The sequence below is a fragment of the Mytilus trossulus genome, chromosome 9, assembly GCF_036588685.1.
Source record: "Mytilus trossulus isolate FHL-02 chromosome 9, PNRI_Mtr1.1.1.hap1, whole genome shotgun sequence".
NCBI lineage: Eukaryota > Metazoa > Mollusca > Bivalvia > Mytilida > Mytilidae > Mytilus > Mytilus trossulus.
The window spans coordinates 12,050,438-12,078,348 of NC_086381.1; the positions used below are offsets into that span (position 1 = coordinate 12,050,438).

General features: G+C 31.6%; 2 protein-coding genes across 2 annotated transcripts in view; one reads left to right on the forward strand and one right to left on the reverse strand.

Annotated features, from left to right (window-relative positions):
• Positions 1–1,030: 1,030 nt before the first annotated feature.
• On the reverse strand, positions 1,031–17,801 carry LOC134685121 (GRB10-interacting GYF protein 2-like). Its single transcript, XM_063544578.1, has 5 exons — positions 17,637–17,801; positions 3,922–4,053; positions 3,010–3,194; positions 2,503–2,577; positions 1,031–2,083 (listed from the first exon to the last, which is right to left on the reverse strand). The coding sequence occupies exons 3-5, from the start codon at positions 3,134–3,136 to the stop codon at positions 1,302–1,304; spliced, it is 984 nt and encodes a 327-aa protein (XP_063400648.1). The 5' UTR covers positions 3,137–3,194; positions 3,922–4,053; positions 17,637–17,801; the 3' UTR covers positions 1,031–1,301.
• LOC134685122 (DNA helicase MCM8-like) overlaps positions 5,783–27,911 on the forward strand; it is a 56,399-nt gene continuing 34,270 nt past the window's right edge. Inside the window, exons 1-6 of the mRNA XM_063544579.1 lie at positions 5,783–5,888; positions 19,820–19,970; positions 21,355–21,486; positions 21,965–22,047; positions 23,442–23,502; positions 24,019–24,107. Coding sequence (XP_063400649.1) covers positions 19,838–19,970; positions 21,355–21,486; positions 21,965–22,047; positions 23,442–23,502; positions 24,019–24,107 — 498 coding nt within the window. The 5' untranslated portion in view covers positions 5,783–5,888; positions 19,820–19,837. The remainder of the gene's footprint in view (positions 5,889–19,819; positions 19,971–21,354; positions 21,487–21,964; positions 22,048–23,441; positions 23,503–24,018; positions 24,108–27,911) is intronic.

Consider the following 27,911-nt stretch of genomic DNA (forward strand, 5'->3'; position numbering starts at 1 on the left):
CTGATTTTTATAGTTCGTTCTTATGTTGAACTGTTATACCACTGTCCCAGGTTAGGGGGAGGGTTGGGATCCCGCTAACATGTTTAACCCCGCCACATTATTTATGTATGTGCCTGTCCCAAGTCAGGAAGCCTGTAATTCAGTGGTTGTCGTTTGGTTATGTGTTAAATATTTGTTTTTCGTTCATTTTTTTTTTACATAAATAAGGCCGTTAGTTTTCTCGTTTGAATTGTTTTACATTGTCCTATCGGGGCCTTTTATATCTGACTATGCGGTGTGGGCTTTGCTCATTGTTGCAGGCCCGACGGTGACCTATACTTGTTAATGTTTGTGTCATTTTGGTCTTTTGTGGATAGTTGTCTCATTGGCAATCATACCACGTCTTCTTTTTTATATCATTGGCTTTCAAATTTTTCGGCTATAGCAGTCCTGATGAAGGTATTCAAGAAATCTGCCACACTTATAAAGTGCATGTTATTGCCGTTGGCCAAAGTATGACGCGGTAAGTTACTGCATGTAAAACGAAAATTCTTTGGAATATTTATGTTTTACAGCGGATGACCATGAGTGCATTCCGGTGTATTTCTATAGCCTATATTTCAATTACGTAATATTCGTTTTAGGTTTTTAACCGATCTATAAACATGATGAATATGCAGACATTATCAAGTGCAAACTAACATTCCTAATCGCTTGTTCTAAATTCATTTCTTCAATGAATACTCATCAAATACATTTCATTAATATCAAAATTCCAGGGCTCGGTTGACACCATCAACGTTAAATTTAGTCTGTGCAGTTACGTTAGAAATAAATTTTCTAAAGGCACAGCCAAACTTGCAGAACAAATCGTCTTATCTATGAAAGATTGTAGTAAAGGTTTAAGTAATGTGTGGTTACGAAATTTCTGACTTTACTGATCATCGAAATACAAAACGTCATCGCAGACAATGCAATAGCGAACGAGTTGAGATATATAAACACCGTAAGACGGTACCAAAGAGAACATTATCGTCAAAAAAAGGGAAAATTAACAATAGGGAACTTTATTACACAATTAAGAATTTAAGCACAAATATGCATTTATGGAATGTATCGTTCACTTAGATCAATAATAAAAGAATGTTGCTGAGATATTCTACATTTTTACAATTATAATCCTAAACGTTAAGAGTGTTTAATTTGTCATTCTCAACTTGTAGGTCTATATTTATTCTATAACATAGCTAGCAAAAAGAAAAGTAATGAGAGTGTTACTTAAAGCACATAATAAGTCTAAGAACATAACCGTAATTCTAATTTCATCCAATCGGCGGCAGAACTGATCTCTGACTAAATGAACCATAGCTCGACGTTAGGTTGCGCTGACTCCTGTATGTGCTTCGTTTGCTGTCACAACTGCTACCCTGTGAATCTGTATCTTGATATGAGTTATCAAGACTTATTCCAGAATCTTCGTCGTTCTTTTCATCGTCACTCGAATTTCCATTATCTTCTCTTATATCATCAAAATCAAAAGTTCTGCCCATTACAGATTTTTCCCTGACGCACATTAGATTTTCCTTATATCTTTGGTGCACATTTTCAACACGTTCCAATTTCTTTTCTAACTTCATTTTCTTCTCGTCTTCGCTTTGTTTCAATCTTTCCAAGACTTCAGCCCTTCGATTGTCATACGTTTTTGCTATGTCCGGAATCATGGCAGATTTATCTGGAACCACTTTGTTTATTTTTTGTTCGTATTTTAGTTTGGTTTCTTCTTGTTTCTTTTGAATCCGTTCCAGAACTTCTGCCCTCTTCTCGTCGTATTTTTTGGTAACAGAGGTAGATGAGTTAGGTTTTTCCCTATTCATTGCGTTATCTAATTTAATTTTTCTCTCCTGTTCCTTTTTTTGAATTCTTTCTAGCACTTCAGAACGTTTTGTTTCATATTTTTTCACTGTGTCCGATAAAAGATCTGGTTTGGTTTTTGACTGTGTTAGTCTTAATTTCTCTTGAGCACGAGCTTTCTTCTCTGCTTCTGCTTCGTCTCGCTTCGCCAGATTTTGTTGACGTTTTTCTTCAAATTGTTTACACTGTTCAACTTGAAATCATGAAAAAAAAGTAAATAAATATGTAAATAATCTTCATTTAAAAATGTTCAGTATCCTCATTAGTTAAAACTTATTTTCAAAGTAACATTATAATGTAAGCAAGATGTACCATTCCCAACGTGGAAAAGTTACTAACAAATATGCTGAGTATAGTGCTAGTGCCATTAATGTGTTTCATGGACTGTTCTATCGTGTTATACTGTTATTGAAAAATTGCAATGTATATACAAGTCCTTTATCGTAATGAAGGACATGTACGTTTTAAACGAGTATATTCATGATTTAATTATTTGATATATAGTTCATTGTGTTTGTTTGTTGTGGGTTTTTCATTTTTTTTTTTGAACTTCTTTGCTCGATTGCAGCATTGAGATATTTATTGTGCCTGTAATAACAACAAAAACAATACCTTTAGATTCTAAATCTTTCTGACGAGCGATTTCCGCTATTATACGCCTTTCATCTCTGTCAAACTTTACTGTAGCTGGATAAAAAGAAAGAAAGTTTGTCATCAAAGAAGAGACATGTATTGTATATAGCAATAGCACCCTTGAATTGAAAGATGCTAGGTTAATCTGAAAATCTAATCCTAAAATATATATCTTAACTATCTTAACTCAAAAACATACACAAATGATCACAAATCATGTTTCAATAGATTTTAAAGGGGCAATATTTAAAAACATAAGTTAGAGAAAGCAGACAATACCGTGGTCAATAGGAACAAACAGAATGGACAAAAAAGTATCCACAAAAAACCAGATGTACAGAAAACGAAGGAATGAACGAAACACGAACCCCATAAAGAAACGCGATAAACTCAGATGCTCTGGAATGGTCTAATGACAAAATTTGTATAAGCTATTGACAAAACAAAACAAATGTCATTTCCAGTAAATGTTTTAAGCATACCTACATCGTTTACTGTTCAGATCGTCGTACAAAATATCAGACATTAGCTTTCGCTCATCAAGGCTGTACTGTTGTTGAAGTTTATGTTGTTTCTTTGTTGTTTCACTGGCTGGGACATAAAACGCTGGCATATTTCTTCTTTGCGGTAATAAAAAGAATTAATGAACAAATTGCCTGGTGTCTTTATCTCTAAAAAATACATACAAACATCATTAAAAAAAACTGCTTGATTCTTTTTTTAAGCATGTAACTCGGATAAATCAGCTTGTAATTTTTAACTGCAATGCTTCATAATTTTCAAATATGTAAGTTTTCATTTGTTGGACTTTTTGTGGACAAAAAGTGGACTTTTTGTGGACAAAAAGTGGCGACACAAAAAGAGGAACTATGCTCTCCCGTTTTTTGTTAGAAATTTCATTATTCCAGAAGTTTTTACGAGAGGTGTGGTTGTAGGAGATGAATGTTTAGTTGGATATGAATTGATAAAAATACGTTGAATTAAACACTGATACCTAATTGTTTTTTCAAGGGTGTATAACCTGCTAGAGCCTTATTTTAAGCACAAGGAATAAATATAAAAAAGTGGTTTTCTTAATTTTCTATCATGAAAGAAGGACGTGTACGCCCTCCTAATGCTTATCCCTGGTTTTATTTATCAAGAAAGACAGATAGATGTGAACAGCCTATGTGTAAAAAATACAACCATTGCAGTGACCAATGAAAGCTCAGATTCCAGACGAAGCTGCAGAAGCAAAAGTTTTATAATCATGTATTTCAGCTGAAAATATTTCCACAAAGTACTTCAGCAATTGTTTTACAGGTTTTCATAAGAAGTTAGAAACGATGCAAAAAATTAGATAAAAAAAATAATCTTTGAGATACTGAAATACTGAAATATTGTTAAAGTTATGCTTACGTTGATATGCTTTAATACTATTCCGTCCAGTTTGCTGACGAGTTGGTATGTGTACTAAAAATCCTCAGTTTAATTGTATTTAGTAACAATACTATAGAGAGTTATGGTTGCTGCGGCTTTTATTGGATCACACTGAAAATTTAATGAATCTCTCAGTTACTGATGGAACCGTATCAAATATTCATGAAAGATAAGGAATGTATATTATAATCATATAGCAATAGTACAAGCTTCATAGGTCTCTGGGTGTCCCGATTTAATTATATTTACAATGTTAGTGAAGTGTTATTGGTTTACGCATGTACTACTGATTTTATGCTCACATTAAGGCCATGTAGAAATTTGAATAATTCTCTTAGCTAGTATGACCGATATTAGACTGAGATCTGAAGTTCAGATCTAGCTCGACTGGTTTACTCGTAAAGCTTAACTAAATACATGGTCTAGAAATGTCCAAGCATGGTAACCATTTGTAACTTTATACTATTAGTAAACAACAAAATATTTTATTAACATGAGGTTAGAATCAGTGGAAATCTATGGTTGAAAAAGGGTAATGTATCAACCATTCAAAAACTTTTAAAACGGTCTCATACAAGGACACACAAGAGGTGTCGAAGACCCCCCCCCCCAAAAAAAAATAAAATTTGATTGACCGCGTTAGTAAACCAGATGAAATTTAGGCCTCAATTTATATCAATAGAGACATGCATAGAGTACAATTCAGTATTATATCATATGTCTCTGATTACCACAATGAGATCTTTGTATTATCTTTTCTAATCCAATTATCGTCCTGAATATGCATGAAATATTTGCCACTGAACGTTAAGCAACCAACAATCAATCAATCAATCTAATCCAATTAAGACTTAGTTGTCCATTAACCAACAACTTTAACATCATACGGATACCTGTGACCAGTGTTCCAGAGACCCACGGGGGGGGGGGGGGTAACTTTGATTTTATTTTTATAGGGGTGTGCCATTTTTGCCTCAAAAAACGTACCCATTTTAATATAACATTCACTGAAATTCAGTACCTATTGTTATATAAATATTTAAGAAAGAATGACCTATTCTTATATACAATATTTAAAATATGACGTCAAAACGTTATTGAAGATCAAATCAGGAGACAAATTTCCAGGGTTCATTTGGGAACTTATTTGAAAGGTGAACTTTCAAATGAATTGATTTAATTTAATATAATAATTGACCATTAATAATGTAAGATTTTCAATAGCATGTTTATATATGATATGTAGATCATACCAGTTATCAAACGTAAATGAATTTTAATCAGATAGGATGTCATTAAAAGTAGGGTCATTCTTATATAAAATCTCGCAAAATTATGACCCATATTTTTGGCACACCCGTACATCCAATAAAAGGAAGTTACACCCCCCCCCCCCCCCCCAGTGCAGAGACCACACATGGATATCATTAGTTTTTGTCTTCTTCACAAATTTCCGAGTCTGACTTTAAAAAATCAAATGCCTTTAATATTTTACTAGGGATATAGACGATGGTCTGGATATCTTGTTGCGTCTTATTAAACTTTATTTGGACTTTTCTTTTTTTTTTGTCTTAAGTTAATTTTGTAATTTACTAAAATTCTAACGAAAATGAGCTTATTCATTATTTGTTCACCGCATCAGTAGCATTTCTTGCTTATTCTTTTATTCGGTCAATAGTTTTCTTTATACTTTTGTGCCTTATTATGTCTAGATTCGTTATTTTTGTATTGCACATTTTTCTCTATTTCATAATTTTTGCCATTATTTCCGATAAAAAAAAAACTCATTTCAATAACATACAAATCCGTAATTGTTACAAGTCTTTTTCCGATATGACCAGGAATTATTTTAAAGGCCAAATTACGCGGGAAAACAAATCAAAAGTGAAAGTAGAACTAAATAGTTGAATGAATGTCTTGCAACCTGTTTGTAATAGCGTAATATGGTATATCGACAGTTACATTGTATAAACTTCAAGGACATACAATATTTATGATCTTAAGAATTAGTCCTTAAAATATTTGCACGAATTAGTAATTTGTAAAGTTCGATGTCACCATTTTTCCACAGGAGTTTGATAGGATTTCAAACTCCTGTGATTTTGCAGTGTTTAAAAACATGTAAAAAAAATGAGGTAACTATTAATGGGATGATAGTTCATCGGAAAGTGACGATAAATAGCCGACCTGTGTTAAGAGAGAGTCATATCTTTTGCATGTAAAAGACACTCTAGTAGATTTCGAAAAAGAGCATGCTTATAAATGCCACTACAAGGCAGCACTCGCACCCACAAAGTGGAAAGAAATTAATAATGTAAAGCTTGTTTCCCGATCCGCTATAAAAAATATATATATATTTAAACTATAAATGAAATAAACAACTACAAATGTTCACTGGTAAACATTGATTATATCAGAGACATGTCAGAGACATATAATACAAGAGATTGGCAACTCGTAGTAGAGTCTATATAACGGCCAATGAAATCACTTGGCTACCGGAAGTGCTTGGGATTATGATGTGACCTGGGATGAAGGAGGATCGAGATGAGAAAATTCCGCCATTGTTGTAAAGAGAGACGATACGCTTACAGATTTGTTTTCTCGTTTATGTCAATTGCTTTCACAGCTAAAGAATGTAAGTATATTCAAAAGATACATCTAACTAGTTCCATCGATTTGTTTATACTATAATGTGCTGAGATGATGATAATAATCCAATGCAGACCTATTTAAATTCGGTCCATTCAGCTTCCCCTCTTTCAATGCTGTAGAACCGGTGTGGCCCACCATTTTATTTTCATAAAACTTAGAAATTTACGATAATATATGCAATTTTATAGTGTTATTATACCCCCGATTGTTATCCCGTTGAAATGATACTATTTTCGTTTATTTTGATCAAATAGTGTTTTCATAAAATACCATCAAAGGTGATTTATTTATTTTTCACATTAATACTCAAATCCAGCTATGCGAGAACTACCTTTTTTTCATAAAACTTAGAAATTTACGATTATACATGCAATTCCATAGTTTTATTCTTTTCCCGATTGTTATCTTGTTAAAATGATACTATTTTCGTATACTTTGATTAAATAGTGTTTCCTATACTATTTTCGTTTATTTTGATTAAATAGTGTTTCCATAAAATACCATCAAAGGTGATTTATTTATTTTTCACATTAATACTCAACTCCAGCTATGCGAGAACTACCTTTTTTCATAAAACTTAGAAATTTACGATTATACATGCAATTCCATAGTGCTATTCTTTTCCCGATTGTTATCTTGTTAAAATGATACTATTTTTGTATGTATACTTTGATTAAATAGTGTTTCCATGAAATACCATCAAAGGTGATTTATTCTGTTCACATTGATACCCAAACCCTGCTATGCGGGACTTACCTTTTTTCATAAAACTTAGAAATTATAGAATAAATATGCATTTTAATGAGCCTGTATTTATTCCAAATGTTTTCTTGTTAAAATAAGATCAGCGGGGCATATATTTGTATTACCATGGACATGTAGACATTCCCAATTTATTTCTCTTTTCTTTGTAAATTTTCCCCATCATTCTCTATTCTTTATTTATTTTAGCACCCCATCATTCTCCAATCTTGATATTTTGATAAGATGTTTCCTCTTGTCCTTACTTCTCTGATTTCAAATATGCAGTTATTCCGTTTTCTTTTGTATGAATGAAGGACAGTGCCAGAAAGTCACAGGACAAAAAGTCACAATTCATTTTTTCTGATAATTTTCCTTGAACAAAAAACACTTATTTCTATTCATGAACTATTGTATACAAACCAACTTTGTATACAAAAATTATCACAACATATCAAAGATGATCAAATAAGTGTTACAAAAAACAAAATGTCAAACTGGTTTGGCACTTAAATGGCTTCATGGTGCCGATAAGTCTTTCTTTTGTATTATCAAAATTTAATAAATCTTCATTTTTCAAATATAATAACACATTTCGTAACTTTAATATGAATATATGTTTTAAAGATATTTCTCTTATATATACAAACAATTATCAAAAGATTATTTGGGATTTTTTTGTCTTGGGACTTTTTGTTCTACTAAATTTGTGACTTTATGTCCTGTGACTTTCAGTCAGTTATGCTTTTGTAAACCCCTTCTAGACCCTCATGAGACCTACAAAATATGTAGAAGCAGAGACTAAATAAAGTTAACGTTGATGTCAGCAACTTACATTGTATTGTTATATATCTGTATGTTGAATCCGTACTTTCCGGAAACGTTGTATTGTCTTAACAATGATTGTTGTGATGATTAGATGTATCAGCCTCTTTTGGCGTTTGAATCCAAAGTAAAGGATGATAATTTGAAAGCTGTTCTTTTTATTTACAATATATATACTTCGTCTTTAGTCCCCCAAACCTAAGTCAGGTATATCACATGGTGGAGGAACCTAAAATCGAACAATTGGTACCTAATATTACAAAATGAACATATGAAACATTAAAATGAAGATAATTGTCAACAGTGCAAAACACGTGGTTTGACTCGCAACGTGAAGGCAGAAAATGGCCGTCGATGTGTACTTGGGAGAAAAGTCCCAGAGGGACAGGACAGAAGTTTAATTTGAAACCAACAGGGCCGTATATTATTATTCTTTGCATAGACAGTCCTCATCTATATTTATTTATGGATCCAAATACAAACAAAACTATTTTAAAAGTTCACATTAACCGTTTCAAACCAGGGTATATTCGTGTTCCAAATCCATGTGAATATTTTATGGATCGTGTTATAAACAAACAAGATACCGTGGACACTGCGTCAACAAGTCATGATAATTTGATTAGTGAACAATCTAGCACAAATAACGAAATTCAAGAAGTGCCAAATTTCCGGAGATCAACAAGACAGAGACAAAAACCTATTCGATTCAGAGACGATTATTTTGTAACATCAGGCAATGAAACAAGCTCTGCGTCAGACGAAACATTAATAAAAGTGAAAAGATTTTTAGCAAAGAAAAATCACGATGGAAATACTCGCTACCTTGCGCATTTAATAGGGGAACTGGCGCAAAACGCAATTTGGATCGAAGACAATCAGTTAGGACCAAAGGCGTGTGCCTTATTGAAGTCGAGACCACCTCCGATTATTCCGTAAACGCATGTCTGTGAGATTTATCTCGTGACAACGCAATCAGAAGGCTGAATAAGACATACATATTTTGCTGTGAGATTTACATGTATCTCATGCATATCGAAAGTTACAGAACAAGATACAATTTACTTGAACTGTTTTGAAGATACATTTTATTGATGCATTTTATGATTAGTACATGAAGTAATATCATTTATTGCAAACATATGTTGAAGATGTTGTTTTTTTTTTCACAGAACTGTTATTTTTTTAAGTATTAATTTTAACTATTTGAATATAACGACATACAAAGTTTTGAGAAAAGTATAAATTTTTCTTTTTAAAAGTTTCCATTTGAAAAGACTTTCATGTTTTGGCTCACTTAAGACAGTAGATTGTTTTATTACTAAAAAAGATTAAAATGAATCAGTTAATTTTTTTAAATACACTGAGTGCGAAAATACCGTCAAAGTTCACTGTGTTGAATGATTTTGTTTTTTGTTGGTTCACATGTACATATGTTGATTAGATTAGATAGGCCAGTTATCTTATTGGATTCATTGTTGTATTTTTAAGTAGTTGAGTTGCTAATGGTTAGTTGTTTTTTTGGTATACCTCAATATGTGAAATATTTTGACAAGTCACAGAGGTAGAAGTTAATGTTTTGAAATGAAGTACTGCGATACTTAAATTTACTTGTTAGTAAAGATTGATGAAGAATTGTTTTGGTATGATAACGAACATTATGTATGACTGATTTGATGGAAATCCTAGCATTTAAATTTTCAATCTGTCTGTGCACAGTAAGAAAAGAAAATCTGATTTGTGTGTTAGTGGTGCATTAGAGATGACTCAGAAATAAACCCTGGTTGATAGTCTTGTTCTGCTGAAATTTATTTGTTTCACTTTATTGTTTATTTTATCGAGAGAGTGTGTGTATGATAGGGATGGTATACCGTGAAAGTCGGCGCAATAGTAGATCTTTTTTTTTCTCATAGTGTAACCTATAAATTTTATTCATTATAAGGTGTATCTAACCATTAGCAGGAGTAGGGACTCCACTGAATCTAATCTCGTACTGTATATCAATCACTTTTTAGCAAGCACACTAAAATTCAGTAAATGATAATATGCTATATTTTATAAGATTTCGCCGCATCATATTTATGTTGAAGTTAAAGAGTAACTAGCATTTGGTCATATGTATTTGTATTTACATGTCTGTGAAACATGAGAAATTTATAGACGATGAAGTTAAAAGGTGCCTGTTATTTTGTATGTTGTATTGTTGTATATAAATGAAAAGTTTGAATCTTTTTCTTTTTGGAGTACGAATTCAACATTTTCGAAAAAAATTTGGGAATTTTTCATTTTTGGGCGGGGATGTTATATATAAACAGAATGTTGTATGACATACGTGTAGTAGGAAGTAAAGTTTACAAGTAAGACAAATAGTCTATTCAACTCTATCTTTTTTTTTTTAATTTAGAATGCCAAAGAGGAAAAGATGTAGAAATTAACAAATGGAGTTAAAAAGAGAGTAATCCTCGACCATGAACAGCTGTTGGTACCAGTATGGAGGAGACATCTGTTCCAGTTTCAATCCACACTGAAGATGGAAAGAGAATTAAAAAATATGAACGCTTAAATTTGATTGTCATGCTGTTTCTTTTTCTAGCACCAGTGAAAGGCACAGAGCAACTGATTGCACAAGAAATTGAGATATTTGCAGTGAATGAGACACACAATAAAGATGAATAATCTTGCCATCTCCCTTTCACTGTACCATCGCTGATACATGTATATATCCTAAGCTGTACAGATACCGAAATTTGCATAGTTGAACTGTACCAGATCAGTTGCAGGGAAATGATCATAAAACTCTCAGTTATCATTGACAGTAACATTATGAATAAATGTTTGATAATAAAAATATTATTTATACCTGGAATTGTTTTTGTTCTCTCACATTTTGGTTTAGTTATTGAAAAAGGATGGAATAATGTGTAGTGATATTCTAGATATATTGTATACATAACTACATGTACATGTTCTGATTCTCAGTCTGACTGGTCCTTTTCATTTCAGAATACTGGGATGTATGTAGGTGTTTTTTTTACAGATGTAATTTGGTTTATTCAAACGCCACACCACATTAATTGGTTTATAGGTATATAATATGATTACTGTGGGGAAAAAACATAAAATTGTACGGCTTGTGATTATATGGTTAAATCAATTATCATGCCTTTATTATGTATGTGCTTTCCTAAAGTAAGGAGCCTGTAATTCACTGGTGTGTTGCTGTATATATCATATTTGAATTTTTTTTTCTTATTATTTTGTTCATAAATAAGACAGTGAGTTTTCTTGTTTGATGTGTTAAACCTTTTTCTTAAATAGACCTTGTATAGTTGTCAGTGAAATATGAATTTTACGCATTGCTTAGAGCCTTTTGGTCACCTTAAAATGTTGATGTCTGTATCATTTGGTTTCTTGTGGAGAGTTAGACATTATATTGCATATACTGTACAGAAAAAAATGAATGTCATACACTCGCACATCAATATGTAAAAAAAAAAATGAAATATTTGCCACTGGACGTTAAACAACCATCAATTAAATCAACCTGATCAACAACAACAAAAATGAAATATTTGCCACCGGACCTTCAGCAAGCATCAATTAAATCAGCCTGATCAACAACAAAGGAAGACACATTTTCGTGCAGTTTGTTCAAAAGTGAGACTTATATTGCAATTTTCTATTAAATGATCATTAAATGTAAGTCCTAACTAAATACACAATCCGTGAAAAGGAGAAACCATAAATTTACCGACAATTATAAAAACAACTGAATGCAAGCTCATAATATTTCGAAAAACACAATAAGAAAACAATTTACAGACAATCATAATAAATGAACCCAATACAAGCCAAATTAATAATGAACCCAGAAAGTAATCATTTTTTAATGATCTATACAAATTATAAATATAAGACAAAGTCGATCATGATAAACGATATTTATCAAACAAATTAAGTTTTTTTTTCTACACATTATTTAATTTTATAATTAGTAAATAATATTTTCAGAAGGAGTGTGTACACCTGTGGTGTGACTACTTCGTGTGTACCAGGTGTCAAATAAAACTCATTTTAACAGGTTGTGATTTACCTGACCATCAGATAATTCAAGCCGAATATACATGTATACATGTCACACTGTGACATTATGTCTCCGAGACAGGTGTATATTTAATAGAAACCCATTATGAAACAATCAAATAAAATTAACTCTGATACAAGACATACAATTTATTACGTATTAATTATTTAATATCGTATTTTTAATACAATATCAAATAATGTCTCTTTTTCAATAATACAAATGATCAAAATCAAAATGACATTGAAATACATAATTACGTATGAACTAAAATTATTCAATTAATTATGTTAAATTTAACACTGAAACAGTTAATTCATACTTCAACTTCACCATTTCTTCGAGTACCTTTAATACTTTGATAAAGACTCTATTAACCACAGAAATCTCGCGAGATTTAAATCTGGCCGAGTGAAATCACGGGATTTCGCCGAGTTGCCAATCTCTTGTATTATATGTCTCTTATATGTCTCTGATTATATATATAACTATATTATCAAAATCTGCCATTCCGGTGACATCACACATGTAACTATAATTCCAGTCATAATGACTTTCAATAATTCTGCAGTTTACTGGTTTACTTAGGATTATGTGAAATTTACTGGTTACCCGATGTATGATTTAAAGAAAATTGAACAATATATTTATTTCACCTCAGTTAGGCCAAGGAAAATTAATTGTTGGTTTCCCCATACATGGGAAAATTTTAAAGACCAAGCAGGCAGGCTTTTCTTTTTTTTTGTAACCATGCATCATTCTATATCTATATGTATTGTTTCTACAGCGGAACTTCAATCTTGCATATTTCCGACACTTTTAGTTGTCTCTGCCAAAAAAACAAACTTTTTTTTATTTTTTATTTTTTTTCACAAAAAAATTAATGACCAGGCTGTAAAACAGTGACCCGGTTGGGTTAGGAACCATGAATTATTTTCCCATGGCCTTAATTGATATCAATTTGAGGTCTTCTTTTATAAATAATATAAAATAATATCGTAATGAATTTTATTGAAAATAGGACAACATTTATATTAACTCTACATTGGTATTATTATTATTTATTATATAGTTGTTGTCAAAACTTTCATTGTGATTAGGTGCCATGTTTGTTTTCTTCGATCACGTTGATGTAATGATTTAATTAGTATATCTCCTTAATCTAGCTATACCCTTGGCTATCATTATAGTGACTATAAAATGTCATATTTAATTGCAATGTAAACAGTGAAATTAAATTGAATTATGTGCATTCAAAACAACATCTGATAAACAAATTTAATAATACTTTTAGATATTTGGATGATATTTTGGCTCTCAATAATGACGACTTCAGTATGTATATTAATGAAATTTATCCTGGTGAACTCACTTTAAATAAAGCTAATACTAACAATGACCAGCCCTTTCCTCGATCTTGATATCTATATCACTAACGGAAAGCTGAATACTAAAATTTATGATAAAAGGGATGATTTTTCATTTCCTATTGTTAATTATCCGTTTTTAGATGGTGACGTTCCCTTGTCACCATCTTACGGTGTTTATATATCTCAACTTGTACGATTCGCTCGTGTATGTAACAATGTTTTAGATTTTAACGAGAGAAATTTATCTATTACTGAAAAATTATTACACCAGGGTTTTCGATATCACAAACTAGTCAAAACATTTACTAAATTTTATCATCGGTATAAAGACATCATTCGTAAATATAGCTCAACATGCAGACTTTTTATACGTTCAGGTATTTCACATCCAATTTTTTATGGAAATATTCTTTATAAAGCACAAAGGTGTCAGTATTCACCTCATAAACTTACAAAACCTTTGAATAGACTTATTAAGAAGGGATATAATTACGATACTGTTGTCAAGTCATTAAAGATTGCATATTTTGGCGTTAATATTGAGTCACTGATAAGGTCTTTGCGTCGGAACTAAACACATTTATTCTAAAAACAGTTGTTGGCATGACACGGGTTATGTTCTTCTCATATATGTTATGATGGTATGATACTAAACCCCTTACGGGAAGGATTGTGCCTGATGTTCATATGATGAAATCATAATCTTTCAGTCAGTTTAATTGAAGTCTGGAGCTGGCATGTCAGTTAACTGCTAGTAGTCTGTTGTTATTTATGTATTATTGTCATTTTGTTTATTTTCTTTGGTTACATCTTCTGACATCAGACTCGGACTTCTCTTGAACTGAATTTTAATGTGCGTATTGTTATGCTTTTACTTTTCTACACTGGTTAGAGGTATAGGGGGAGGGTTGAGATCTCACAAACATGTTTAACCCCGCCGCATTTTTGCGCCTGTCCCAAGTCAGGAGCCTCTGGCCTTTGTTAGTCTTGTATTATTTAAATTTTAGTTTCTTGTGTACAATTTGGAAATTAGTATGGCGTTCATTATCACTGAACTAGTATATATTTGTTTAGGGGCCAGCTGAAGGACGCCTCATGGTGCAGGAATTTCTCGCTACATTGAAGACCTGTTGGTGACCTTCTGCTGTTGTGTTGTTTTTTTGTTTTTTTTTATTTTGGTCGGGTTGTTGTCTCTTTGACACATTCCCCATTTCCATTCTCAATTTTATGTACAAAATAAGTGTCCAACATCGTCCACGTTTGAATTATTTGGTCGCTATTTTTTTCAAAATTTTATATAACAAACAGCATGTAACAGCTTTATCAAAAGGAACTAATATTTGATTCTATGCTGCTTTAGGGTAAGACCATGAGTGAAAACTTGACCATCCAACGGTTATTTGATTTTCATTGTAACAATCTTACAAAATGTATTTTTACCAAGTTGCCCCACACTGTCAATGTGGTCGCCATCTTAAAAAATAATACCAGATTTTCTGAAAATTTTCAAATCAATTTGGAAGAGACATAATAGAAAAAATTGTGAGAGTTCCTCGGAATACAGTGTCACACCTACTTTTGTTGAAAATCATAGGCTTAATAAAAATGAGGAAAAAAATCAATAAAATTTTCCTCTTGATACTATCTTTTGATTGTAAGAAGCTTCTGTCCAAGTTTGGTAAAAATCCATGATAGTTTATGAATCTAATAAATGTTCAAAAACTTTAACTGCAGACTGTATGTAATGTTAACTGGAAGAAAAACTACATTTGTACGTCCATTTATAAGTAAAATACAGATACACAGGTACAAAATATTAACAAAATTTCCTTCTAAATACTAGCTTTTTGATCATAAACAAGCTTCTGTCTAAGTTTGGTACAAATTAAAAGTAGTATAAGAAAGTTATTAAATTTTTTTAAAATTTAACCACAGAGTGAATGTGTTGTTTCCTGGCAGAAAATATAAGTCCATTTAAAAGTAAAATACGGAAAAAACTGATTTATTCTTTTACAAAATTTACTTCTGTGTATTATCTTTTGATCATAAACAAGCTTCTGTCCATGTTTGGTACAAACCCAGGATAAGAAAGTTATTAAAATTTTAAAACTTTAACCACAGAGTGAATGTAATATTTCCCCACAGAAAAACTAAGTCCATTCATAAGTAAAATACTGAAAAAATGGAATTTTATTTTTACAAAAATTTACTTCTGGATACTATCTTATGATCACGTTTTGAAGTAATCCAGTAAAATTTAAGAAAGTTATAAAAATTTCAAAAACTTTAACCACAGAGTGAATATTTGTGGACGCCGCCACCGACGACGACGTAACGTAGGATCGCTTAGTTTAGCTTTTTCGACAAAAGTTGAAGGCTCGACAAAAATGAACTATTGCATATATGATATTTCAAATATTTATGAATATAGTAATAAGCACATACTTCCACAATTATTTCATCTGTTTTGTTTAAATCGCAATTTAAGGTTTAACTTGACAGAAAATCCAATATTTATCAGAGTTAATTGATTAACAGTGTGAACTTATCAAGGCAACAAGACAAGTTTTCAAAAGCATTTGGAAGGGAGAAGACCAAAAATTTTTTTTTTCAAAAAGCTTAAATATATTTCTAAATATATGAGGAACTAATATATATTTCCACCCTTTTTGTATCATGAAATTAAAATACTTTATTTTATCGATTCTTGAAAGCCCCTGTGCATTTCTATACATTTTACTTGGGCTTAATACGGGTGATGTATGATGTCGTCAAAGTCAGGTGATGACTGCTATAGTTGGATATGCTTTCATCTTCTGATTAACAAGTGAAATTTGAATCTGTATATTTGTACCTCAATATAATACATATGGCACCAATAAACTATTTTCATATTACTTTATATTATTTTCCACAGGTTTAATACCTACAACATCCTCAGTACATGGTCAATTCACCTTTTCAGAATCTAAAGAATCATGGTAATTTCATTTTGGGTTTCGTACCCCAAAATGAAACTAACATCATGTCATATTGTTAGAATTTCCATTGTTTATTACATTTTTAACCAATCATGACATTTTGGTGTACACTTTTGAAAATATTGAAGAGGATGCATTAGATTCTGAAACAGCAAATTAAGAGCAGTCATAAGAAGTAGAATCAAACATTTAATCGGTGTAATTTGAGGGGAAAATTTACTATTTTCCTATTAGTTTGTTGTGTAAAGAAAATATGAAGCATTATATTTTCCAAAAGAATTGTACAGATTAAAAGCTTGATGTATACTTCTTTATGTTGCTCTAACTTGACTCGGTATAAGGATGTTGTAGGTTACCGTTACTGTTACTGGTAATTTCCTCCTCTCTCAGGAGCACTCCCAAAGGGATACATCAATTTAAAAGTATAGTCTAAGAAAAGATATTTACAACTTACGCTAAACTGTACAGTTATCCCACCACCCTTGGTTATTGCGTATACTAAAAGCATTGACCATTGTTCATTTGGCATACTTTAAGTTTATTTACCTGCTGAAAAAATATAAACTTTGGAGTCAAGTCGGTAATATAAAAATAGTCTATTCACATTTTTGAGAAATTGCTCTGTTGCAAACTTTTGTTTTATTTTCATTTTCCAATGTTGCCTATTCCCCTGAAAACTTCTTATGCATTGTACAATCTACAAAATGATGTATGACACAATTATATCTGTAGTCAAAATCATTCCTAGCTGGTCAATTGTTAATTATTTCAAGAATCATGCAAATAAGAATGAATAAAAAAATAAAAGGCTATTTATCAGTATAACATAAGAAACAAAGAAGAGATATGACAATGAATTTATAAAATAAAGATACATGCAAGTAAGTAAGCAGTTACTTATAAAAATGAAGTTTACACACTAATAACCTCTTAAGATTTTCAAAAGTTAAAGGGTATGTTACGTACTCTAATGATTCATCAAAGCGTGTATGATGGTGAAGAAAAGAACTTATTTATTAATATTGTTATAAAAATTACCTGATCAGAAATTATCCATTATCACTGCTCCTAGGCATGGTCCTCTTTATTTCTTATTGAGACTCTCTAGTCTTAATGATTAAAATGAAATATCACACACATGCATTTTTTTTTTACAAATAGCGGTTTTCTTAATATGTTTTCACTTCAATTTTTTTTAGAATAAATATACTATCTATTAGGAATTGAATTGAAATTAAAATATAAAGAATCTGTCTAACTGTGAATTGAAGTCTGTCATCACTTTAATAATATTATGACAGAATAGTCCAAGCCATCTGACAACATGCACTAATTAGTCCTTATGTTAATTGTCTTAGATCATGAATTTTTAATGATCTACTTCAGTGAATGTTTTTGTAATTGTTCCTTGGTTGATAAACATAGGTACCCTTTAATAATAGATAACATTTTATATATCCTCTTTCTGTGTCATTGAGGTGCTGTCTCAAGAAAATAAAAAAAAGCCCCCCCCTCAAAAAAAAAAAAAAATTGCTATCTGGAGACATATACCCCTCTTTAACTTTTATTCATCTGAACCTGTATATCAAAAGGGAAAAGTAATTAAGGCCATGAACACTATACATGAAATATAAGGACTTGTAATGGCTGTCTATTTCTATCATTAAAATGAAATTATATAAGTATTTACATTGTCACCGTGTGGTTACTTGGGGTTTGTCATATTTGTTACTTTGTTTACGTGATGAGCTACCTAGATGGTCATTGTTGAGGAGTGGACTCTTCCTTTGATTTCGCTTCAATATTGAATAATTTCAATTTTATGCTTTAACCATGTTAATTGAAAGATGTGTGTAAACTTTCTAACTGTTTATATTTTTTTGAAAGATATATGAAACAATTATTATACATGTAAATTTATTGAAAAATAAATAAAGTGAGTTTTAATTTTATTTCATAAATGTTTTTTGTTTTTTTAAATATACATACTTTATTGAAAACTTTTATTTTTGTTAGTTTGATACTGAAAGTACCAGTACCTTAGCCCAGCCTCGTTAAACATCAGATTGTTAACATACTATATAGTAAAAAATCATTTCTGTAGATCACCGAAAGGGGAAGTGGTCTAGAACACAGTATTATTTTATTTAGGGGGTTCACTATACACGCAAATTTTTATTAGTCTTCACTTCAAGGTTAATCGAGCAAATTTTATTAAATAAGGCTTTTTACAGTTTTTTTTACTTTACTACGGGCTCATGAGGATCTTAAATCTGATTTTATTGCTGTGTCCACAGCAATATTATTCTACGTATTTCACCTGTATCGGTTTGGACAATTCCATGGACTATTCCATACACACACCATTATGCTTAAGGGGTTTTCATATGTCATGTCAAGATGATATAGGCTATTTACCGTTGTTTGCCACAAAAAAATCTGGTAAAGTCACTTTTCTGAAAAACCAATATAAATATTGTTAACATATTTATATATTTAATCTAACTGTGTTCATTGACCCGAATGTTTTAATGACAACACACACCTAAAATTCGTTTTGGTCTATTCCATGACATTTGCGCGGGAAATATTTATCAGAGACTTAATTTTAATGGACGTTCATTTGGAAAATTTTACTATCTATTTTATATGAACAATTGTCAAATGCGTTTGTGTTTCGTACATTTAAAGGATCAACGTTATTTAAATTCCGTATATCTTCATTTGACATCAGGTTTGTACGCATTTAGTCTCTTCTCTAGTATATTTAGAAAATTCGTTAGTAATTGTTAGTATTCAAAATTATAAAATATATACAATATAATATTGTGTATCAATTATTTCAATATTGATCAATAAAGAGAGAATTTTATTTAAGAGGGAAAGTGAAAAGAGAAGAGAAAAAACTAAATAAAAAAACACAAATGCAAAATAAAAAACAAAATATAAACTAGAGGAAAAAAATAAAAATAAAAAGTCATTGAAAATTGGAATTTGGCAGCATTATTTTTTCCCCTAAGATACAACATTAAATAAATTTGGCAACATTGGTTTTACATTGTAAATAATTCATACAAACACAAAACAGATATTAAAGAATGTATATGCATTTTAGACACAAAAAATGTTGGTCATTTATTTTATTATCTTTCCATGTATACATGTACAATGATATAAAGTACAAGAAAGAATAATGTGTCTTTACTTAACTATTTCTTAAGGTATAAAGTACAAACAGGATGAGCCAAACAAGCACCTCCAGTGCTGGTAGCTGGCAGGGAGGCAGAGGATGGAGGGGTCGAGGCTGGTGGAGAGGTCGTGGTGGAGGTCGTTACTACAGTCACCATGGAAACAGAGGGAGAGGCAATTCACATAAGTTTATTTAACATTAAATTGCATACTTACATGTATGTGGTGAATATTAAATTAGTATCAACATATGCTAAAAGTACAAATAGTTGTCATATGATTTATAGTTGAATTCTGACCATCCATGAAAAAATAAAACATTTATTATCAAAATTACAATTCAATTTGTATGGCCTAATGGAAAAGAGTGTTTTTTACATGCAGTTAAAACTTTTGTAACAGCAAAGAATGTTGAAGTTGAAATATTTTTAAATTAAATTGGTGGGACTAAATGTGTTTTGAAAAATTATTGCAATTATGTTCATAAGCCTTTGGGAACATTGGAACAATTTACACTTCAATGCTTATATCTGGTCACAAATGTAAATATTAGAAACATATAAACGGAAATACAATAAGTATTTTATCAAGAAAAGTTTGTACCATGCAAGTTTTAGATCATGATTTTTTTTAGTTCCTCATCAAATCATGAAATTATACTTGTAATCCTCTCTAACAAACCCAATGAGGCAGAGTTCCTCAGGATTTTACCACCAAAATTTTAAATAGGACTGACACACTTTCAGTATTTCTTAATCGAAATAATTGTGAGGACCAACAAATTTTCTTCAAGGACCACCGAGGAGAAAAAGATTTCGCAAACTGATGAGGGCTAAAGTTATCTAAATAAATCCATCCTTTTTTAACAGCATATTTATGAAGAACTTCCTGACCCACATTGAGAATCACAAAGACAGACTTATTATTTGTATTTTGTTGGTTGCTCTGATCGTACAGTGTTCAAAATAATGTAGTTGAACTGAATATTAAAATTGGATGCAGGCTAATTAGATGTTATTATCAAATATTTGATCTTATTCCATTGCATGTTGATTTTGAAAGCGATATCAACATTTGATAGGTTGAAACTAGCACACGTGATTTCGAACAAAACATCATATGCCCCTCTGAGTATCATATTCCCCTCTGAACGTTGGGATTGCCTTGTGCAATGTTAACCGCGGTTAATGTTTAAATAAAATATTTTGATAGGGTTTATTTTAATAATTATTTCAAATCTGAAAAACATAGAAATGAATAAATAATTAATTAACTTTAAGTAAGTACTGATTACCATTGTGTATGTTGGTTTTAGTTACAAAGAAAAACGAATTAGAAAAAAATTATGCAAAATGTTATATTCAGAAGTATTAAAAATATAGGCAGTGGAATAAAACATTCATTTCCCTTAGCCTAGTGAGATATGAAGATTTGTTCACCCTTAAAAGTCATATTTCCCTCAGGTGCTGCCCTCGTGAAATATGATATTTCTTGGGTGAACAAATCTTCATATTCCCTCAGGCACGGGAAATAAATGTGTAATATTAAATGTAAAATCTTTTATTAGAATCTCAGGGCAGAGGAGGAAGAATGATGGATGATCCACAGCCCAACAGAAGGCCTGCATCACAGATGGTCCAGACTGTCCTTGAGGTCCAGTCCCCATACAAAGGATGGAAGTATTACTTTCCAGAAGAAGGTAATAACATACAGGCATACTCTTGCCTATTGTCCTCTTATCACATACATATGATGGAGACTAAATACACCTTATTGCTATTTATCCTCCATAACTGAATATCACAAAGTTTCCTGTAAAATTTGACATCACAATAGAAAATTTATGACGCCAAAATGGATAAGTGATTGTTGTATGATGTCAAAAGTTCAAGAGGCACAGATTCTTGGCTCAAACTGTGAAGATTCCCAAGTACCTAACAATAAGGTGTATAGAGGATAGGTCCCAAAACAAAGGGCAGAGGTAGTTACATGTCATAATATTTATATTTTGTAGATGGTTAATAAAGAAGCATGAAACTACATTTTTTTTAATGAAAGAATAAGGTCAGTAGATTGGTAATAATATAAATTGTCAGAATTTTTAATTACATCTCAACAATATTGAGTGGATGTAAGTCAGCAGTAGCTGATAGTACATCTCTTTTTTTCAATTACAGCTTATAATGACCATTCTCCAACAGTTAAAAAGGTTCAAATATTTGAGAAATATTTCCTGAGCTGGTCACAGTCTTACAAATGGGTATGTTATTTTTACAAGGTGCCTCTAATTTATATTTGCAACGTTTATTTGTTTTTTAGGTTTATTTAATACTGTTATTTCTATCTTAATTTTTTTTTAGTGATACATATAAGCAAATGAGATTTTAAGCCAAAGCTAATTCTTGGGCCCCCAGTAAAAGTTGTTCTCTGATCCTTTTGTTTTTAGGAGAATTTGTTCCTAAAAAACTTTTCACCAACATATTGGTAACTTTTTATAAATAAAGAACAGAATGGGTCTAAACCATAATCTGCATTGTGTTCATTTGCAAATGAGACAAAATATATACTCAGTAAGGACACTCTTATCTTCCTTAAGACTTATAAAAACCATATCTTTTTACCATTCTTTTTGTCGAGCCTTCGACTTTAGTCGAAAAAGCGAGACTAAGCGATCCTAAATTCCGTCGGCGTCGGCGGCGGCGTCAACAAATATTCACTCTGTGGTTAAAGTTTTTGAAATTTTAATAACTTTCTTAAACTATACTGGATTTCTACCAAACTTTGACAGAAGCTTGTTTATGATCATAAGATAGTATCCAGAAGTAAATTTTGTAAAAATAAAATTCCATTTTTTCCGTATTTTACTATAAATGGACTTAGTTTTTTCTGCGGGGAAACAAAACATTCACTCTGTGGTTAAAGTTTTCAGAATTTTAATAACTTTCTCCAACTATCCTTGGTTTGTACCAAACTTGGACAGAAGCTTGTTTATGATCATAAGATAGTACCCAGAAGTAAATTTGGTAAAAATAAAATTCCATTTTTCCGTATTTTACTTATAAATGGACTTAGTTTTTTTCTGCGGGCAAACATTACATTCACTCTGTGATTAAAGTTTTTAGAATTTTAATAACTTTCTTAAACTATCCTGGGTTTGTACCAAACTTGAAGAGAAGCTTGTTTATGATCATAAGATAGTATTCAGAAGTAAATTTTGTAAATAAATAAATCCATTTTTTCCATATTTTACTTTTAAATGGACTTAGTTTTTCTGCGGGGGAACCATTACCTTCACTCTGTGGTTAAAAGTTTTTAAAATTTTAATAACTTTCTTAAACTATCCTGGGTTTGTACCAAACTTGGACAGAAGCTTATTTATGATCATAAGATTGTATCCAGAAGTAAAGTTTGTAAAAAGATTACTCCGTTTTTTTCTGTAATTTACTTTTAAATGGACTTAGATTTTCTTACAATCATAAAATAGTAACAAGAGGAATTTTTTTATTGATTTTTTTCCTCATTGTTGTTGAGCCTGCGATTTACAGCAAAAATAGGCGAGACACTGGGTTCTGCAGAACCCTTACAAATTTTTTGTTTTATCAGTCTGCCAGCTCAAGACGATTTGTACATATCAGTTTTGTATTTATGTTTTAGGATGATGTGGAAGAAAAAGGATATTTCATTGTTGATGTGAAAGATTTTTTGTCTGATCAGAGTAAGTCAGAACTATTAAGTGTTTCGCTATTGCTCATGGTAAAATATTTGTCATAAAGGGCCAACCCGTGGTAAAATCATGATATATTCAAGCCCCCATGAATTATTTCTGAAATAACATGTTTCTTAATCTTCTATAAATAAATATGTTTAACTATAAGGTCTCTCCTCAGAACTTTTCCAGGAAATGAATAAAGTTTTGTGGAACGTGAGAAGGTGGGATTGTTGTGGGGGCAAAGCACTGATCAAGTGTCAAAGTATTTTTATACATGTACCCTAACCTGCTATATATGACAACCTGGAATTGCCAATATTATGTTTTAGTATTTATAATTTTTCATTTTATACTGATATTCACTGTTTCAAAATATCATGAATTAACAAACTTTACACAATGGAATCCATTACACAAAAACAAACCAGAAAATGAATATAATCTTTTTATTTAAGTAAGATTGGATATGGGCACAATGAATCAATGCCTTTTCTTTAACAATGTACAAACTTTGAATTTTAGTTTTAATGGAAGGTATCCCTGACCTATCAACAGAGATGAAGGATATGCCAGACAGAGTACTCTCTTGTATTGGATTAGCTGTTCACCAGGTAAATATCTCTCTTGTATTGGATTAGCTGTTCACCAGGTAAATTATCTCTCTTGTATTGGATTAGCTGTTCACCGGGTAAATTATCTCTCTTGTATTGGATTAGCTGTTCACCGGGTAAATTATCTGTCTTGTATTGGATTAGCTGTTCACCGGGTAAATTATCTCTCTTGTATTGGATTAGCTGTTCACCGGGTAAATTATCTCTCTTGTATTGGATTAGCTGTTCACCAGGTAAATTATCTCTCTTGTATTGGATTAGCTGTTCACCAGGTAAATTATCTCTCTTGTATTGGATTAGCTGTTCACCAGGTAAATTATCTCTCTTGTATTGGATTAGCTGTTCACCGGGTAAAATATCTCTTGTATTGGATTAGCTGTTCACCGGGTAAATTATCTCTCTTGTATTGGATTAGCTGTTCACCAGGTAAATTATCTCTCTTGTATTGGATTAGCTGTTCACCAGGTAAATTATCTCTCTTGTATTGGATTAGCTGTTCACCAGGTAAATTATCTCTCTTGTATTGGATTAGCTGTTCACCAGGTAAATTATCTCTCTTGTATTGGATTAGCTGTTCAACGGGTAAAATATCTCTCTTGTATTGGATTAGCTGTTCACCGGGTAAAATATCTCTTGTATTGGATTAGCTGTTCACCGGGTAAATTATCTCTCTTGTATTGGATTAGCTGTTCACCAGGTAAATTATCTCTCTTGTATTGGATTAGCTGTTCACCGGGTTAATTATCTCTCTTGTATTGGATTAGCTGTTCACCGGGTAAAATATCTCTTGTATTGGATTAGCTGTTCACCGGGTAAATTATCTCTCTTGTATTGGATTAGCTGTTCACCAGGTAAATTATCTCTCTTGTATTGGATTAGCTGTTCACCGGGTAAATTATCTCTCTTGTATTGGATTAGCTGTTCACCGGGTAAATTATCTCTCTTGTATTGGATTAGCTGTTCACCGGGTAAATTATCTCTCTTGTATTGGATTAGCTGTTCACCGGGTAAAATATCTCTCTTGTATTGGATTAGCTGTTCACCAGGTAAATTATCTCTCTGGTATTGGATTAGCTGTTCACCGGGTAAATTATCTCTCTTGTATTGGATTAGCTGTTCACCGGGTAAATTATCTCTCTTGTATTGGATTAGCTGTTCACCAGGTAAAATATCTCTTGTATTGGATTAGCTGTTCACCAGGTAAATTATCTCTCTTGTATTGGATTAGCTGTTCACCAGGTAAAATATCTCTCTTGTATTGGATTAGCTGTTCACCAGGTAAAATATCTCTCTTGTATTGGATTAGCTGTTCACCAAGTAAATTATCTCACTTGTATTGGATTAGCTGTTCACCAGGTAAAATATCTCTCTTGTATTGGATTAGCTGTTCACCGGGTAAAATATCTCTCTTGTATTGGATTAGCTGTTCACCAGGTAAATTATCTCTCTTGTATTGGATTAGCTGTTCACCAGACCTGTAAATTATCCGGCGTTTTGCATTTGTGCCGATCTGCATTTCATTTGCAGAAATGAAAAAAAAATTTTTTTTCATTTTCACCGATTTTTTTACAGGTAAATACCAGGTAAATTATAGGTGAAATGATATAAGAAGATGTGGTATGAGTGCCAATGAGACCACACTCCATCCCAGTAGTGTTATTTTCACTTATCATTAAAGGCCTCTTCCTTTAGCCAGTTGTTCATATGTTTTGAATTGTCAATCATAACATGTTTAAAACTGTTGTTTCCTGCTTAAAATCAAGAAGTAAAAACCTAAGATAAATGCACTTTGTTTATACTAAAATGACAAATTAGAAATATATGTACAGCATTCAAATCCATAAAAACGAAATACATTCAAATCATAAATCTGTTCTTACCAAGTATGTTTAGGCAACACATCTAATATATTCCTTTCTTATGATTTCGTCTCTCCTATATTTGGGGTAATTGTCGATAACGCAGGCCATCTTTTTTTTTTGTCCATCATACGTACTGGTCCGGGCATTTCTAGAGTTCGCATTTTATCACAAGGAAACTTTTAAACCAAGAGTTCCAAAGGGTGAAGTTGATATCATCCCTTCATTAATTTTATGGACGACATCACGAATTGGTTGACCGTTATGGAAGAGAATGCATGGTAACCTGAAACACTAGGATAGCCATTTACCAACTGCAATCTCACTTGATTTGTCTTTATACTCTGTGCTCAGCCAATTTAAAAGTATGAACTTACCTGTAACCTGCCTGTATATCCAATTTGGAGAAAATATAAAATAGGCGCAAATGAAAAAATGAAATTGGCGCAAATGAAAGAATGAAAATTTTCAAAATCGGCGCAAATGTCATACGCCCAAATTATCTCTCTTGTATTGGATTAGCTGTTCACTGGGTAAATTATTTCCTGAAAAACAAGGAGTTGAGGTACTAAAATGTTAAAACGTCCAATCAACTATAGTTGTGGCAACTCTTCAAAAGCAACGCGCAGTTGTTTATAATATAGTGCAAAAATTAAAACAACAAAAATACAGAACTTTGAGAAATATTCAAAAACGGGATGTCCCTAATCAAATTGCAAATTCAAACGCTAAAACACATCAAATGAATTGATAATGACTGTTATATTCCTGACTAATGATACAGAAATTTTCTAATGTAGAAGGGTGTATTCAGTCTTCACACTTAACCACAAGTCCTACAGCCATGACTTGTAAAATTGCTGTCCAGCTTGTGAAATTTTTCTCTTCAAGCCAACATAATCCAACTAAAAATTTGTTAAACTTGAGCTTCAGGCTTGTGAATTCAAATATTTAGCGTGAAGACTGTATTTTAATCATTTTCAAACTAGGATGACAGTCTCATAAAATTCCATCATATTGACAACAGGCAACACACTTAAACAATTCAACGGTTAACATTTCAATTATTCAGTTCAGAAATGTAAACTGCAGTAGACCATTTTCATATTACCATATTTTGACCCTGGAATATACATTTTTTCGACAGGTTAATTTCTCTGTGGTTGGACATCCTTGTACTTGGTCAAGCAAAAGCAACATAAATAAGTAAATTCAAGATTTTAATCAGTACAATTTTCAGGGAAATTTAACTGTTTAATGCTCTCTGTACATGACATAAGAAAGCTATAAACTTTTCCCCAAATTTCACCTTTTATATATTTACTTTACTTCTGTTGGTCGCTCCTAATTGACCAAGTACCAGGATGTCTTATCACAGAGTAGGAAACCTGTCCAAAAAATATAGAATATAGAATCAAAAGTCGGTTATGTGAAAATAGAAATAAAGCAATATTTTGCTAATGACTCCATTTGTCAACCTTGGAATTGAGGGTAGATAATATCCAGTAAATATTGATGTTACTAACAATACATAAAAAGATTTTACATAGCTCATTGTATTAGAATTACTAACAATACATACAAAGATTTTTAAATTCTTGAACTGAAAAACAAAGGTGGAAATTTGTATTCTGGTAATCTTTTAAATTGTTGTTTCTTGATATTTTAAAATCTTAAATAAATGCAACTAAATATACTTGGACTTTTCTTGAACTGAATTTTAATGTATGTTTTGTTATGCTTTTACTTTTCTACATTGGCTAGAGGAATAGGGGGAGGGTTGAGATCTCATAAACATGTTTAACCCCGCCGCAATTTTGTGCCTGTCCAAGTCAGGAGCCTCTGGCCTCTGTTAGTCTTGTATGATTTTTAATTTTAGTTTCTTGTGTATAATTCAGAGTTTAGTATGACGTCCATTTTCACTGTACTAGTATACATAGCTGAA